This window comes from Habropoda laboriosa, unplaced genomic scaffold, assembly GCF_001263275.1.
Source record: "Habropoda laboriosa isolate 0110345459 unplaced genomic scaffold, ASM126327v1 scaffold158, whole genome shotgun sequence".
Lineage (NCBI taxonomy): Eukaryota > Metazoa > Arthropoda > Insecta > Hymenoptera > Apidae > Habropoda > Habropoda laboriosa.
The window spans coordinates 182,149-198,105 of record NW_017100280.1 but is presented as its reverse complement, the minus strand read 5'-3'; the positions used below and the strand labels follow the sequence as shown (position 1 = coordinate 198,105).

The 15,957-nt window shown below is 35.4% G+C and overlaps 1 protein-coding gene across 1 annotated transcript; it reads right to left on the bottom strand.

Moving 5' to 3' along the window:
* Positions 1–3,186, bottom strand: LOC108573567. Its single transcript, XM_017936030.1, has 3 exons — positions 3,120–3,186; positions 1,023–1,189; positions 1–270 (listed from the first exon to the last, which is right to left on the bottom strand). Exons 1-3 carry the CDS (start codon positions 3,184–3,186, stop codon positions 1–3), a joined length of 504 nt encoding a protein of 167 aa, XP_017791519.1.
* Positions 3,187–15,957: the final 12,771 nt, after the last annotated feature.

The window sequence follows — 15,957 nt, the reverse complement described above, 5'->3', positions numbered from 1 at the left end:
TCACGATGGATACATGATGACGGTTAACGTAATTTGCAACATTAGAGCTAGAAGCAGATCGATCCTTTTCATCGTGAAATCATTCGCCGCGCCGGTACCGATGTTGCAAAACGAGGTTTCGCAGCAAGTGGTGCAAACAGATAGTTTTGTACGTTCGCCGATCACTATACATCCAGGCTCGCATTTGATGGTACAGTTTCTCTCCACTGACCAAGTTTGAGGACTAGATGTTGAATTTTCCGTGCTGGTGGTATAGGAAAATCGTTTCACCTGAAAGGCGAAAAATTCAACGTAGATAAGACATTTAAAAGCGAAACAAGTATGAAATGCGATATAAAATTAATACTTGTAAAATTTTTTTTGTCTCTTTTCACGCATCCTTCGAATGCTCGAACTGTGCAATTTTCTGATAACGTTCACGTTTAACGATGATCAAGATAATTCACCAAATAAACATCCCGTAGATAAAATAATTTTCAAAATTAAAAATAATGCGAATATTTGCATGTCCGTTTCGTTGCACTTGAGACACTTTACATTCGAATTTATTATCGATGCATAAATATTGCTGCAATATATTTTTTCAAGTAGAGAAAATGTGGTATCGTTTGCAACATGTTATTTACCATAAATTATTATTACTTAAATACCGTTAAAGTTTCATCTCTCGAAACTCGTCGTTTCTAAACCGATACGAATATCGAGCAATGATAACAATTTCTCCATTATTTCGATAAATATTTGTAAGACATTTCTAGAGAACAATTCCAACCCCGATGAACGGCACGATTATTGTCTAATTAAACGAATTTGTTATTTTTACGTGGTACGATAATATTACGAATGTGTCACGAATACATTAGTTCTATCTCCAGCATATCTCTGCAGATTTGACCAAATTGGTTGGTACGTTCTTGCTGTAAAAGCATGGAAGAGACAAAGTATCAAGCATCTGTTGAAACCCGCGCGTGCCCCACGTATAATCAACAGGCATTTGAATCGGTGTTATCATTTGTCATTACCATACAGGTCCTTTTGTCACCAGTGCACTTGTGCTGGAAAGCGCTGTAATTTCCGGTGATATTGGAGCATCTATCTCCATCTTCCATCGTGTCGCACTGATAACACCATAAATCGTTTTCGCGTTTAGAAGCTGCGTGAGTTCGATGCTTTTTGGTTAACAGTTGCCCTGATAATTGCACAAAATCAATCGATAAGTATTTATTCGCTTGTTTATTCGCGTAAATTGGTACGTACTTCATTTGTCAATGTGCGAGAAAATTTTTCCAATTGAAAAAATCTCATTTAGCGTATTATTTTTCATTTAACGATAACCTTTACCTGCAAAGGTGCGTTTCGAGAGAATTATGAAAACATTCGAAATGAAAATAATAAAAGTAAGAAGGATTTGTGTACGCTCGAACTTTCTTGTTCTTCTTAGCAAGTTAATGCAACTACCGTCTAAGAATTTGCAATAAATAATTTACAGATATGTGAATTTAGAGGTCAGATAAGACGAAATGATAACAAATTTTTTTTTTTTATGTATTAAAACAGATTTACTTCGAATTTTATTTTGTGCCAAAAGATTACGAATTTTGAAGTACAACTTTCTCAGAAAATTGCGGACAAATATGTTTCTCATTAAAATTTCAGATAATAATGATTTTTACTTTATACTCAATGAAGATAAAGAAACATAGAATTCTCAAATGTAACATAAAATCTTTTTTAACGAATTGCCTGATTTAACAAAACTGGAATCTCTTCTGTATTACAGACATTAGGTCCATATACAGGTAGTTCTCACCTTTACGAATTAATTCGTAAATCGAAAATTCGTTTTAAACGATCATTACGTCCGCATACACTACGTGATTCCCCGCACAATTTAAAATAAAAATGCCAGTCCAAAAAATTCGTAAAGTGGGAATTTGTAAAGTGAGAATTACCTGTATTTTTTCATGGAGAAGAAATTGTATAACCTTTCACAGAAAAGATATTTTACCCGCTTATTAAATTCAAATACTCCGCAAAATTAAAAAGTTTTTAAGCTCAAATAAGCTTTTTCTAAATGAAATAATTTTGCACTAAATGCTGTACTTTCACCATGTTGCACAATAAATATTCATGCATTCGAGATAAGCTTTCATAAAATAATGATATTCAAAACCCCATAGAATGCTCCATATATTTTTATTCGCTTATTATTCAAAAGATAGATACTTCTATCATTTTGAAATGATATAAATAAATAAAAAGAAAATTTTAGCACTAAATTTGTAATGTTAACAAATTGACAATGAAATAGATTCTCTAAGAAATCCAAAGTGCAAGCAACAAATGTAAATTCCCCGTACTTATGGTTAAACGAATTTCAATTCAAATTTTCAACCATGCTCAAACATTACTGTTTACACAACTTCTAGCAAGAATGGTAACACCCAAAAGTGGAAGCTTCAACAGGTGTAGATATAGTCAGGAACACATTGTTAATTTGCTGGAAGAGTGGCACAACAAACGAGAATAAATTTTTCAGGCAATCTGTTTGAAATTCTTTTGTCGTAGAAAATTATTAACTACTCAACAATTTAGCGATGAACAAATTCTTTTTCTTACAATTTAGCTAATAATCTTTAGATTTCGACAGTCTCTAATAAAATATTGTTTCTGCGTTGCTTACTATTTTGAAGAAGGGTTAAAACAGGCCTATTTTGAATTGTGACATTATTCGCATTAAATAGTACAATTTTTACTTTAGTGACACTTTTTCAAATAAAAATGGAGTTTTAGACTGAATTTTTGCAGGTATCCAAAAATTAACGATTTTTGAGATCCCTCACTCTTCTAACAAACCAACATATACACGATATACAGACGAAATTCCATTTCTTCGAATATCTTCCAAATATCAGGCTAACGAACCATTATTTCACAGAAACTAGTTGTTTATAAGCACAGTAACATGCCAAATACAGTTCGAAAATAATTAATTCTTGAAACTTCCACTTGAGTTTCCCCGAGAAACTTCAAATCACCGAAGAAACTCCTAACCTCGCCAACATATGCCCGTAAGAAAGCGGCGGAACAAGTGGTCAGACAGGGAAGGGAAGGCTCACCATTGGCGATTATCAGCGACACGAAGATCAGGAAGCACGTGGCAATGGCGTACGTTTCGCCCGCCATGTGGATGAAAAACAGTACGTCAGGTGTGGGAATTAAACGGCTCGCTGGTATTTCTCATCCACTGCCCACATCCTCGTGTATACTTGCGGACGCGTTGAAACGCGACGCGAAAGATTCGAGCGTAGCGATCTGCCATATTGAAGCAGCTGGAGTCTGCGCCAGCGGCCTGTTCCTACGGTTGTTCTAGAAACCTCGAAACCATGAAAAATCAATATCCATGGCAACCGAAAGATCCTGACCGTTCAGCGGGAACGTTTGACGTCAAAGTTTCTGCGCATCGCGTCACTTCTAGGAAACAGTTCGTCGTCGCGGAATCGATGATTCGTCGACACCATAGCTAAATCCGACTTGTAGTAAACGTAATTTGCGAACAGCTAGACCGCAGTTGGGTATCGATGAACGCGATCGATCCGGGAACGATCGTAGCTCGATGCTAACCGAACCTTTAATCGAGTCCTACTGTAACATAGTAAACGCTTCGGCGTATTTATTTTCTCCCCGTGCAGATGCGTATACGGAGGTCGAATTTCGGAGGCAGACAGGTGTGATTAACTCTCACCCCGTAAACGTGGCTCAATTTTGTCCGAGGTAGTAGTAATAAGCTTTCGTTCCCCTTCGTAAGAAACGTTCTTGGGTGGTGCAATCTTATTTAGAATGTGTAACCCTTCGTAGGCAAACTGGATCTTTGATGACGCAAGCGAAATTTCACTCCTGGTTTTTTTTTACCCAAAGGAATTTTTATTTTTATTGGGAAATGTGACTTGACGAACAATTGTGTGATACAGTAGAGGCTTGGATAAGTGCTCTAGAATTTTTTCAAATTTTTTCAGAGCTTGAAACATTAGACTGAGAAAATTACACTTGGACACAAACCACCGAGTGTGCCTACGGAGTGTGACAAAATATGTTTGCCTACGGAGGGTTAAAGATGTTGTACGAATTTTTTCAGATTTCTGTAAAAAACTTTTAACCATAAATGACCCAGGAATACTGTTCAAGGGTACCAAAAATACGTTTACGGAATAAGGGTTAACTTTTTTATGGTATTGTTGATAAATTGTGGGGGTAGAAGAAGGTGAACGTGTTTATTTTGATAGGTCAAGTTTTGAAACATTTGTCCAACTCTTACTCCATAAAGATGTAAGAGACTTCTCGGAAATTGGCACTTCCATTCTGCCCCCTGAAAAAAGTTTTTAGGTAGTAGAGTCTGTTTTAGAATGTTTAAAGAAGCTGTACGAATTTTTTCAGATTTTTTTAAAGTCTTCCTAATAAAATAATTAATATTAACCTTTTTTCGCATTTATAAAATTACTATTTAACCCTGAGGCAGCGGATGACGTGATAGCTGCACGCATGGCGGATGCCGGGTCAAATATGACCCATTGCTAAAATTTTTTCCATAGTCAAGTGAAACCACACTTTTCTTCTTATAAATTTTGTTTAAAATTACACAGATGTAATGTGATTAAAATAACAGGCATATTTACAATACAAGAAGAGGCGAATTGTGTCTTTGTTTCTAATGTCGGTTGAAACAAGAAACATCTAAAAACTGGGTCAGTGGTGACCCAACATCCGCCGTTCGAAGTTTAATAAATAATAATGCCTTCGTGATACAGTTAATCCCGATGAAATTAAAATAATCGAATTTAATAACGGAATATAACCAATTCCAATTTCGATATTTCCAGTAATTGATCTATGAAAATACATTGGAAAACGCGTTGAACGTAAATGTTACCACGCTTACAGTTTAAAGGTAGGAAAAATACGTTCACGGAATAGGGGTTAATTTTCTATTGAGAATCAAAAAGAAAATGATCAGAATGAAACGTTCGCAGGGATACGTTTATTCCGCCCTTCTTGTCAGACGGTGAAAATGAATTAGCGGGGCTTGCCAGGAATACTACAAAGGAACTCAACGCCATAGCCTGCATGCGTTTCGCACGAAACGTGCCTCTGACCATGACGGAATGAAAGCCAGCTTGTTCGCGCATCTCACCGAAGAAATCCGATAACTAAAATTGTTTCAAGCGAGCTCCCCTTAAATGCTACCAGTGTTTCATCGAAGTTGTTTACAGGAACACGTTTCTCGCTTCTCCTTTTAAGGAATTCAACTGTAATTAAGAGGATATTTTCGGTTCGCCTTTGCAAAAGTAGTTGAAATGTGTGCAACAGGCTGAGGGGGTCAAAAGTGCCTTTGAGCCAATTTGCTCGCGCTGTGGACCATTCGATAGCTTACCGAAAGAAAACATTTGACACCAAGTAGTTATGCAGGGTACAGGGTAAATTCGGATCGTCAGTTTTTGGGTTATTCTCCCTTTCTAGTGGTATACGAAAATTTGGAAAAGATCCTGTACATATTGCATATACACTACCGGCCAAAAATTTGGAATCACCTCCCAGTTTTCATCAATACTGAATCTGCTACTAATTTTTTATAGACTTGAAGTTTATCTCAACTCTACATTTATTAATTTATCTCATATCGACTGATTTGAGCGATAAAAAGTTCCAAAAGCTGCTGAATTTTTTCTGGAAATTTCTGTGTAAATTGCAATGCACAGTGATTCCAAACTTTTTGCCGGTAGTGTATGAAGGCACATGTTGGGGAATTTTTTCCGACTTTTTCGTTGCAAATCCTAGTTGTAAGAAATAAAATAATGGAGATATTTTTTGAAATATTGACATACCTATTTTTGTATTTTTTTTAGTAGCAGTATATTAATACAACTATTAGCCAGCAGACAAAGTTTTGGGTCGTCTAATTTCTTAATCTTGACATGTTTTCACACAAACCTCACGATTCGTAAGTGTTTCGATTTTATTATTGAAATTTACACTCTAACATTTGACAGACACGTCGTTGCGAATGGCATAGTATAAATTTCACAACCTTAGTGTACATCTTCTATTCACAAATAAATGTATCTTGTAAACACACATATCGTTGATTTTAAATTAAAACATTCTCCATTTTCCAATGTTATTTCCATCTTTGATTAGGTATAAAGTACATAAAGTGAAAATTTTATATCATTGTTATTTTGCCAGGATAAAGAATATAAAACACGCGCCTGTGTATTTGTAACGTAATTGATTTGTAATTAAAATTGTAAGTGAGAAATTTTTAATACTGATAAATTATCGTTTCACTTTCTGATTACGCGAATGTCAAAACGAGATCTCGCGATAAATATATGCATAAAAAGAAACGAATTACGCAACTGAACTAGCGCTTCGTGCGGTAGTCGGAAATTTTGTGTTTCTGTGTCCGTAAAGCAATTTCTAGACCTTGCCTTCTGGCCCCAACAGTTAACTATGTGATAAAATACTTTAATCAAATTTCGCAAAAATAACTTGACTAAGCGTCCCAATTACCTTAACACAAGAATTTACATCACATTATGTCTCTCTCTGTATCGTACCAATTTTATATAGAATATGTATAACATTTTTCCATATTATTGTAAATAACGGAAATATTCCAGGTGGACAAAGTTGTTGCTCCACCCTGTGTATTCCATGAACCTTCTACTCACGCAAACAATACGAGTCACAGATGACCCAGCTTCGTCGGCCAACGGTTAATAGCGTATTTATTTAATACTTTATAATAAGTTCTCATCGTAGATTCGAAAATCTGGAACATTTGACAAGGGACTGCAGAGAAACCGAAAGGGATATCAGGATGGAAGACAGGACAAGAAGATTGTAGAGTGGTTCGAGAAGGTGAAAAAGAAAAGAAAGAGAGTGGCTGATAACACCAAAGAGAATATTAAAGTAAAAGGGAGGGGCAACAATTAATGGATAATAAGTAGGGTGATAAGTTAATAGAGTACGAGGGAATGTGAATGGAAAAAAGAGAGAGAGAGAGCGAATCGAATGAGTGAATAAGATAGTTTTATAAAACGTAGGTTGTTGTAAACCAAGTCCAATTCATGACTTTGAGGCTGAATAAATAAATATGTAAATAAATCAAATAAGTTCTCATCATTTACGTTAGTTAAATTGAAAGTGAAAAAAGGAATTCATTAATCGTGAAAGAAAGTTTACCGGAAAATTTTATTTACGCAGCCTAACCGAAACGTGCGGCGCCTGATGTTTAGATTATCGCGCAGCCCTTCTCGAAGATTAGGGTTGGAGCGTAGCGTGGACGTATTTTCTTTGCTGCGGAATTTAGATTACCCCGTCACCAAAAATTACCATTTTTTTGGAGTATATAAGGAGCAGAATTTTGATGCTCTGGAGTTCAGACTCTTTTCACTCCTGTGGATTTTTTGTAAATTTTTCCGCTTCTGATAAACTGGCTACCGCTGGTAGGAGCAGATCAAAGTTGAGGTGCCTTCAACACTCCCTGGATGACAACATCTTGTTCTAGGAGTTCAGTCTCTGATTCAGTCGTCACTCTGACAGTCGAAATTTTGAAACTCAGCAAGATCGAGTTCCATTATCTTTCGAAGCATTACTTTACATTATTATTACGTAATATAATACGTGTAATAGTATAATACGTAAGTGTCAACTATATAGACAATCCTGTCTAAGACTCCCATGCTTAGTCGCCGTGTAAAGTGAAGAAAGGATGTTCTTGCCTACCTAAACTAGAACTTCGCCTGAAACAGAGACAGTGTAGGATTGTAGAGTAGTGGGGATGTCGTGTCTGCCTATTTTCCGCTCAGCTGTCTCTTGGCCGACCTTCAAATTCATTCAATGCCCCATCACAGGATCATTGCCCGAGAAGGCGTGGCTTACTGCCCGAGAAGGCGTGGCTTACTGCCCGAGAAGGCGTGGTTTACTGCCCGAGAAGGCGTGGCTTACTACCAGAGAAGGCGTGGCTTACTGCCCGAAATGCCCCATGGGCAACTTGCTGAACGGCTCTCTTCTAGACCAAAAAACACATCAACAAGAAACGAAAATCCTCTGAACCACATCTTGGGGGAAAATACGCTAAAGTGGAGTCTAGAAATGTCCAATTAGAAAATAGGGCGGTTTCCCGATTGCACAACGCCTATATTTAAATAGATCTAAAATTTCATCCTGAAAATGGGATCTACTGGTCACAAATTCTAAATTCTTCTTCTCTCAACGTGTGGACTTGCGATACGTCTATTGCCGTCGAGTGTGACCTGGTTGGATAATATTTCCAGAGAAAATTGGTGTCGTTTCCCAACTAGACGCATGCCCTCGAATAGATATACAACCCATGGCAAATTGACTTCCTCAAAAATAGCATTGTTCTGTGTCGACTGCAGCGTAAATATTCAAATTTAACGTGGAAAAATTTAATGTTACAACATGTTAAATGCAATGTTGTATTCACCTTAAATAAAATTTCGCGTGACATTAATCTAGCACAACTAAAATTCTATATTATTAGATATTGTATTTCTGATTTTTACACAAAGCGTACATTTAAGTATTTAAATATTTGACACAATCACTGGACATTATAATTTAATCAGACACTGTACTTTAATCAACGAACTATCTGAAAAATTTATATTGTTTATATTTTCGATTCTCATTTTTACAAATGTGTCACGTTAGTCGTCAGAAGTAACGGGTGACCAATTTTAAATTGAAATCAGAAGCACCCCTACGATTATTTCATAACTGTTTGCTGCAGTTGCATGTTTTATAGGGGTGAATAGCCGCAGCGAAATCGATTTCAGGTCTAGAAGGAACAAGTGTTATTGCTTTCACTTGAGCATTCTGCCTAAGTATATTATCTTCAAATTCACTTCGATCATGTTTCAGGCTACCAATTTCAAGTTCCCAAGCGAAAATTTTCAATTACTTTAGAAATTTTACAAAATTGTAAATTTACCGATACACGATAATATACTTCCTTCAGCTATAGGTACATACAGACGTGAAGTAACGATTCGGTTTTTGAGTATTTCAAAGTGAAGAAATTCAGAACCTACCGGGAATTTCTGAAGGTCTTCGACAATCTTGGAAACGTCGATACGAAGCGTGTATTTCGTTGCAGAAGGAAATCATTTTCAGCAATTTCTTTAAGTAAGCTTTTAACATTCCTGCATCATCATCGAAAAGTGATTATATCTCGGAAAGAAAGAGTTTTCGGATCTATGTTTACAGGACCTTTTTTCATCCTTAGGAACAGTAGAATATGGTACCAAAATTTCGCCACCTATTTCCCAGTTGTCACCCTGTATATTTAGCGCGAAATTTAACAGGCGCATCGGTAAAGGATCGACTGGCATTGAACGATCGGCACCGTAATTCTGTCGTTATATTTGTACTTGTATCATTGTTAAATAAATAATTTAACATTAAATTATCGTCGAGTAAATGTAATCATCCGTTACAGTAGTAAATAATTATTCTGCAATTAATAATTTGTGATCAGATGTAAAATGAAACGATACGTTAAATTAACAGTTGAGTATATAAAGGCAAATGCTAGAATTTGTATACTTTTTTATCACAATCGTATTAAATGTGGTAAAACATTTGAATAACAAATTACACTCGTATTACTACACAATTTTTGTGAGTTGCTTTTGATAACTACATTAAATGTAACGTTAAATTAACACTGTATCGACCGCGTTGGCATCTCTAAGTGAAAACTTTCCAAACGGTCGATAATATGTTAATACAGAGTGCTCTTTAGAATTAAACTTTCCCTAGACATTCAAATAGGCTGCTATTTTTTAGGTCATATTAAAAAATTTTTAATTAATATTTGAAATAAATGATCAATGTTTAAAATAAAACACCGATACGACATATAAGTAGTCGGTATTACATTGATTAATACAGAAACTATTTTCATCAGAATATTAGTAAACACAATAATTTGCCAGTATTTTAAATAACCTAACCCAACCTAACCTAAAATTTAAACTTTATCGACCAGAAAAGAAATCATTTTTACCGACTATTTATTTTAAAGATTATTTACCAATAATTAAAATAAAATATTGACCAAATGAATGGAAGTGGTTAAAATATACTACAATTTATGACATTGTTGACCGTACAAATAGCATTATTACATAAATTTCTTATACGTAACCGTGTCATCGTTCCTAATTTTTTAGAATTTGGAAGCAACTTACAAATAATTACCTACACGTTAAATTTTCAATTCATATCTACACATTTAAATTTTGACGTATTATAAATCTGTCGGTTAAGACACCACATTGAAACATGACGGAAAATTACATTGAAAAGGAAATTTGAAATTACATTGAAATATATTTATTTAAAGAACTTCGTTTCTTACTTTCAAAATTTCTTCAACTTTACCATTCATCCTGATGTATAACGTATTTGAACAGAGAGCAAAGCTTTATTTGCCGTACTTAAAGTGAAGAAAAAGTGTCTAAAATTATTTATCGTCGATTGTTCCAACGATGAAATATTCTGCAAATGTTTCAATATTTATTTTCACCCTGTTAATTCGTCTGTAAATGTTTTATATAAAATCTCAGCACCTTTGAAGTTGATAAGAGGATAGCAGGATTTTAATTTGCTTCTAATAAAACTTCTTTCCACTCTTTCTTGTTTTAACAAACTTTGCAGAGCTACAGCTTACATATTTTTCCTACGCCTTGGTAGGAATTAATTTAGTTTGCAGAATTCTTTGCTTCTTACCTCTTACACTTTCAATGTACTACGTAGTTTTCTACGTTAACTACCCTTTCAATTTAGCGATAAGCAGTTGCTTATAACAGTAGCATATTCGTTGTATTTTACAGTTCATTTCTTCGTGCAATACAATGTTTAATGTTAACTAATATTTAGCAAATACGCTATTATCGGCTGTTATTATTGACAACATTTTTCTAATAATATTAGAATTTTGGAAATAAGCTCTTAAGTTTTAAACGCATTTCTCTGAATACTATCTACTTAAATAATTTTAATTTATGCATATACTGTGTGCAACAATGTTTCCAAAAATTCTATACAAAACTACAATTCAAATTCCATTTACACGTAACACTGGTACAATTGTGTCTGCGAACTCTGGTAATGGGTAGTAGACAGAGATTTCACATACAGGGTGTTCCATTTAAGTGGAAACGGTGGAACACCTATCTCACGACAGGATTGAAGTTTTTGAAAAAAATGTTCTTACAAAAGTTGTTCGGTATATAGGAGGACATTACGTGGTTCGAATAACATTTCTGTAGATGTAGTAGTAGGGGAGATGTCAAAGTCGAATTAATTTTTCTAAATGAAACCCTGCATCTTTTTATTCATAATATGGTAACGTTTGTCGAGACGAATTCAACGATGTGCCACACTAAATCATTTCGTTCTATGAAAAATCGTAAAGTTGTGAAGAATCGGGGAGTCAGGTCAATACGTGTCGCACGTCTTCGTCCAGCTAAACCCAACTTGACTTTGCTGCAAATACAAATTCTCCACGATCTTACAACTTTCCATAAAACGAAAAGACTTAATGTGACACTTCGTTGAACTCGTCTCAGCAAACGCTGTAATATTAAGGGTGAAAACTAAAAATTTTGATATCTCCCCCACTGCTCCATCTACAGAAAAATTATTTATACCACCTAACGTCTCCATATATACCAAACAACTTTTGTAAGAACAGTTTTTTCATAATTTCAATCTCTCGTGAGATATTCCACAGTTTCCAGTTAAACGGAACACTCTATATACCGGGTGTCCCGATTTCTTCCCGATCAAACTTTGTCAGTATATTTTATGAGTATAATCAAGAGAAAAATGTTATATAAACATAGGTCGTTTGAAGCTTTATTAAAAAGTTATAACAGTAATACGAAATAGAAAGGGAACGATAACGGGTGTACGGTTATTATGATACAAAATTGGAATAGATCAGCGATATGTACGTTTAGTCTGTTTATGCGAATTATGTTTACGATCTGAGGTAGTTGAAGGTGTTGAATGTAACTTCTGCCTGTGTCATTCTTGCCTTGTATCATAGCAACCGCAAGTTTGTTACCATTCCCTTAGTATTTCATGTTTTTGTTATAACTCGTTAACGAAACTTCAAACGCCCTATGCTTATATAACATTTTTTTCTTATTTATACCCATAAAATCAACTGACGAATTTTGATTAAAAAAAATTGGGACACCCTGTACATGTACTTACATACATATGCAGATAGAAATGTATATTTTGATTTATTATAGAAAATATACCTATTATTATGCTTGTGTATTTATTAATATTTTAAAGTAAGTTACTTTTGCATTTGCATTAAACGCATTTCAATTTTAAAGAGACGTGTTTTATACATATGAAGCTATAAATGATTTGAATGCGGGTACGGTAAAATATGTGACAATTCACGAGCTGAATTATATATGTACTCTAAATGGACGCCTCGAGCTAAGGGAAAAATAGACAGTAACAGAATGCTGTTCGCTTCTGTCATTCGACCACACCCTTGCTATTTTCACCACTATAAAGCGCGATTGATCTTATATTCATATTACTTTTCCGTGTTTGAGAAGTACTTTTATACTAATTTAATTTTTTCTACATTTCATAAACCATCAACACCTTAAAAATACTTGGAGTATTATAATTATACTTGATTGCTACGAAGAATTTGTCTCAATTGACTTGTACCTTTTGTTAATTTTTATTCAAAAATCGTTTTTTCACTTAATATGGAGATTTTGAGAAATTCTCGATAAAGCAATTACAGTGATAAGTATGTCGAAGATTTTAAGTATTTTTCAAGTAAAAGTGTACTAACAACTTTCGAATTTACCACGTATTTAATAATAAATTGACATTTGTGAAAATTACAGAGAAAGGAATACAAATGGAATGTTTCATTTTCTGCAAGTTTGCTCGATGGTGATATAATAAAAATTCTTTCTGATTAAGTAGCGATTTCAGTCTTTTTCTACTTCAACTTTTATTTTGAATACATCTTTGTATATTAATCTTTGTATATTAAAGTCTACTGCAACATGATAACGACATCCAATAATTACACTTCGAAATATCGTTAGGAAAACAAATTTCGTGCGTACAAAGTGACGTATATTCTATGGTAATTTTCTGAAACTGTACAAAGTTTGCGTTTATAGCGTCCTGTAAAGTAATCAGCAGACTAAATAAATAGCCTTTATCTTTGTGTATTTGAATCTAATATTAAAGTTTCTAACTAAAAACATCTTGTATTGAAGACTATACTTCATAATAAACGAAATATTAAAACACGTTAATAAACTGAATATAGATGATCTTTATATTTTCTCGTCGTGAGAACATAGAAGTATTTTGACAAATTTATATTTCGTTTTTAAATATTACAAATTTACTCATTTTTAGCAGATAAACTAAAATATCATTTACCGAAGTGAACTAGTAGTTGAAGTGATTAATTGTTACCTTATTCGAGATTTTAATTACGATACAGTGAATTCTCATCAACGACAAGGAAATAAATTTAATTTAGGAATAATGTCAGCCAATATTTATTGTTACAGTTTCTAATTATTAGAGAGAAGAGAAAATTCGCTTATTTTCTAATATTCATATCTTCGAAAAAGATAATTAAAACTACATGTTATGCTAATTAACAAACAAGTAAATTAATAACAAAAATTGTATACATATATTTGTCACAGCGATTTCGTTTAACTGATTAATTATCTTCCCATTTCATCTTTGTAACGTAACTGTATAGCCAGAGATGTGCTGTAGATCAAATTATATACTAATAAATCGATTGAATTAATTTACAATAAACTACATACAATATTGCTAGATCGCTATTAATTGATTTAATTTATACACACGTGTTTCACACGACAATTGACGAAATATTAAAGAGTACTTCATTAATCAACAATTAGTTTGTAAAGTGTGTTTGTATCTACGTTTTTGTAATAAAACAAATAATATTTACATGTAATAGGTAACTGTGGATTAGTGATACACTATCAGTTTGTGTTTAACGTGCGGCCTACCCGCACGGCCCCCCTGGGGCGTTGGATTGAGATACGCCCAATCAACACGGTCGTCCAAGAAGACCCATTCGGGGACAGGTGGGGCGCCTCCCCGTCTAGGGCCACTTGTGAGGAGGAATCCCCACGATACGGGTGGAACGGAGCGACTTTCCAACGTTCTACCAATTCTCCAGGTTGGTACCAGAGCTGTTCGCAGCTCACTCGTCGGAGCCTGGAAAAAGGGCCCCTGGCCAGCATGCGGCCTAACCACTGCCCTCTCGAATCCGACACCAATCCGGCCAGACCCCGGCAAGACACGACGGGCAGGTGTCACTGCACCTGCGCCCCACCCGTCCCGCCGGTCCGTCCGGGGAGGGCGGGATACACGCCTCAGCCCTGGGCGTGGCCTGTACGGACTGGCCGCTCGGGCAACTTCTTCCCCACTGTCGCTTCACGGCTTCCACTACCAGTGTTCCGGTTCCCCCACTATCAACTATATCATATTGCCTTTACCGTGCGCTTTGCCTCGCGTGACTGCGAATATATGCATGCAATATATGCGTAAGGCGAAGACACAGCCTCCTACATATACACTCCTAATCTCCCCAACCTCCTCCTATACTCAACAGGAGTTTGGTGGGCGGGACCCAAGAGTAGGGGGAGGAGTCGTCTGCGGCTCGCGAGCTGCCAGTCGCCCAGGCCTAGTCTACATCATCGGTGGGATGTACGTGGGTGGACACCAACACCACTTCCAGCTAGGGACCTCACCCCACTCGGTAATGGTAAACCAGCACAGGTATCAGGGGATCGCCAAGCCCCTAGGTACCCTTGGGTACCCCCTTGCGGGAGGATTAGTGATACAATAGAGAAATAAATTTTTTTTAGTTCCCTTTATTATTTGTACAGTGGATTCCGGTTAATTGCGACGCCGGTTAAGCGGAACCGCCGCTTATTTGGGACAGATACTGACGAACGGAATATAAATACGTTGCATAATATATGTGTTTATTTACTTACTTTTGATTACTTATTAATGTTATTCTATTATTTATTGTTAGCTTTGTTTGCATGCTTAAACACACATTTGTATTCCAGACCGAATATTACATACGTTTTTCAATAAATCGTTTTTAGCTTCATTTTTTACGTTGTTCAGATTTTGCCTGTTGAAATTCAGGATAAATCAGTCCGGTCCCAATGTGTCCCAATTAACCGCAATCCACTGTAACTATTTACATAATATTTTGAGAGAAATTAGTAAAACGAGTTACCACGAATTTTTATACTCTATACGATAAATGTTCATAAGTATGTAATTGTAAATTTTAAAACAGGCATTGAGACAAATTTAACTAATAAAATGTATGAAAAGTATTTTATACTCTTATTTTTTTTCCATATAATGCAGGGGTGGGGCACCCGCGGCTCTTTGCTGAAAAAAGTGCGGCTCTTAAATGTTTAATAAAAATCTGCTGTTGCCACCACATAACCGACAGTTACCCCCCAGAAAATCACTAAAATGCGTCGGTAAAGTGAATGTTTCAACGCGATCCTTAAATTAAAATTGCGGCTCCCTAAAATTTATTTTTTCTACGTTATTTTGTTGCAATGGCTCTTCGGCTCCGCAAGGTTCCCGTCCCCTGATCTAGTGGAATGATACGGTAACAAAAATATTCAGGCGAAAAATGAACGTTTCTACTGAGATTATATTAAATAATGTCAAGTTGTCGTTGAAAAATTGATTGCTAAGTGTTTGCTAATAATAATAAAATTAATTTTGCTAACGTGCTTGATTTTCTTGGTCATTCGTATGTCATACAGACACATC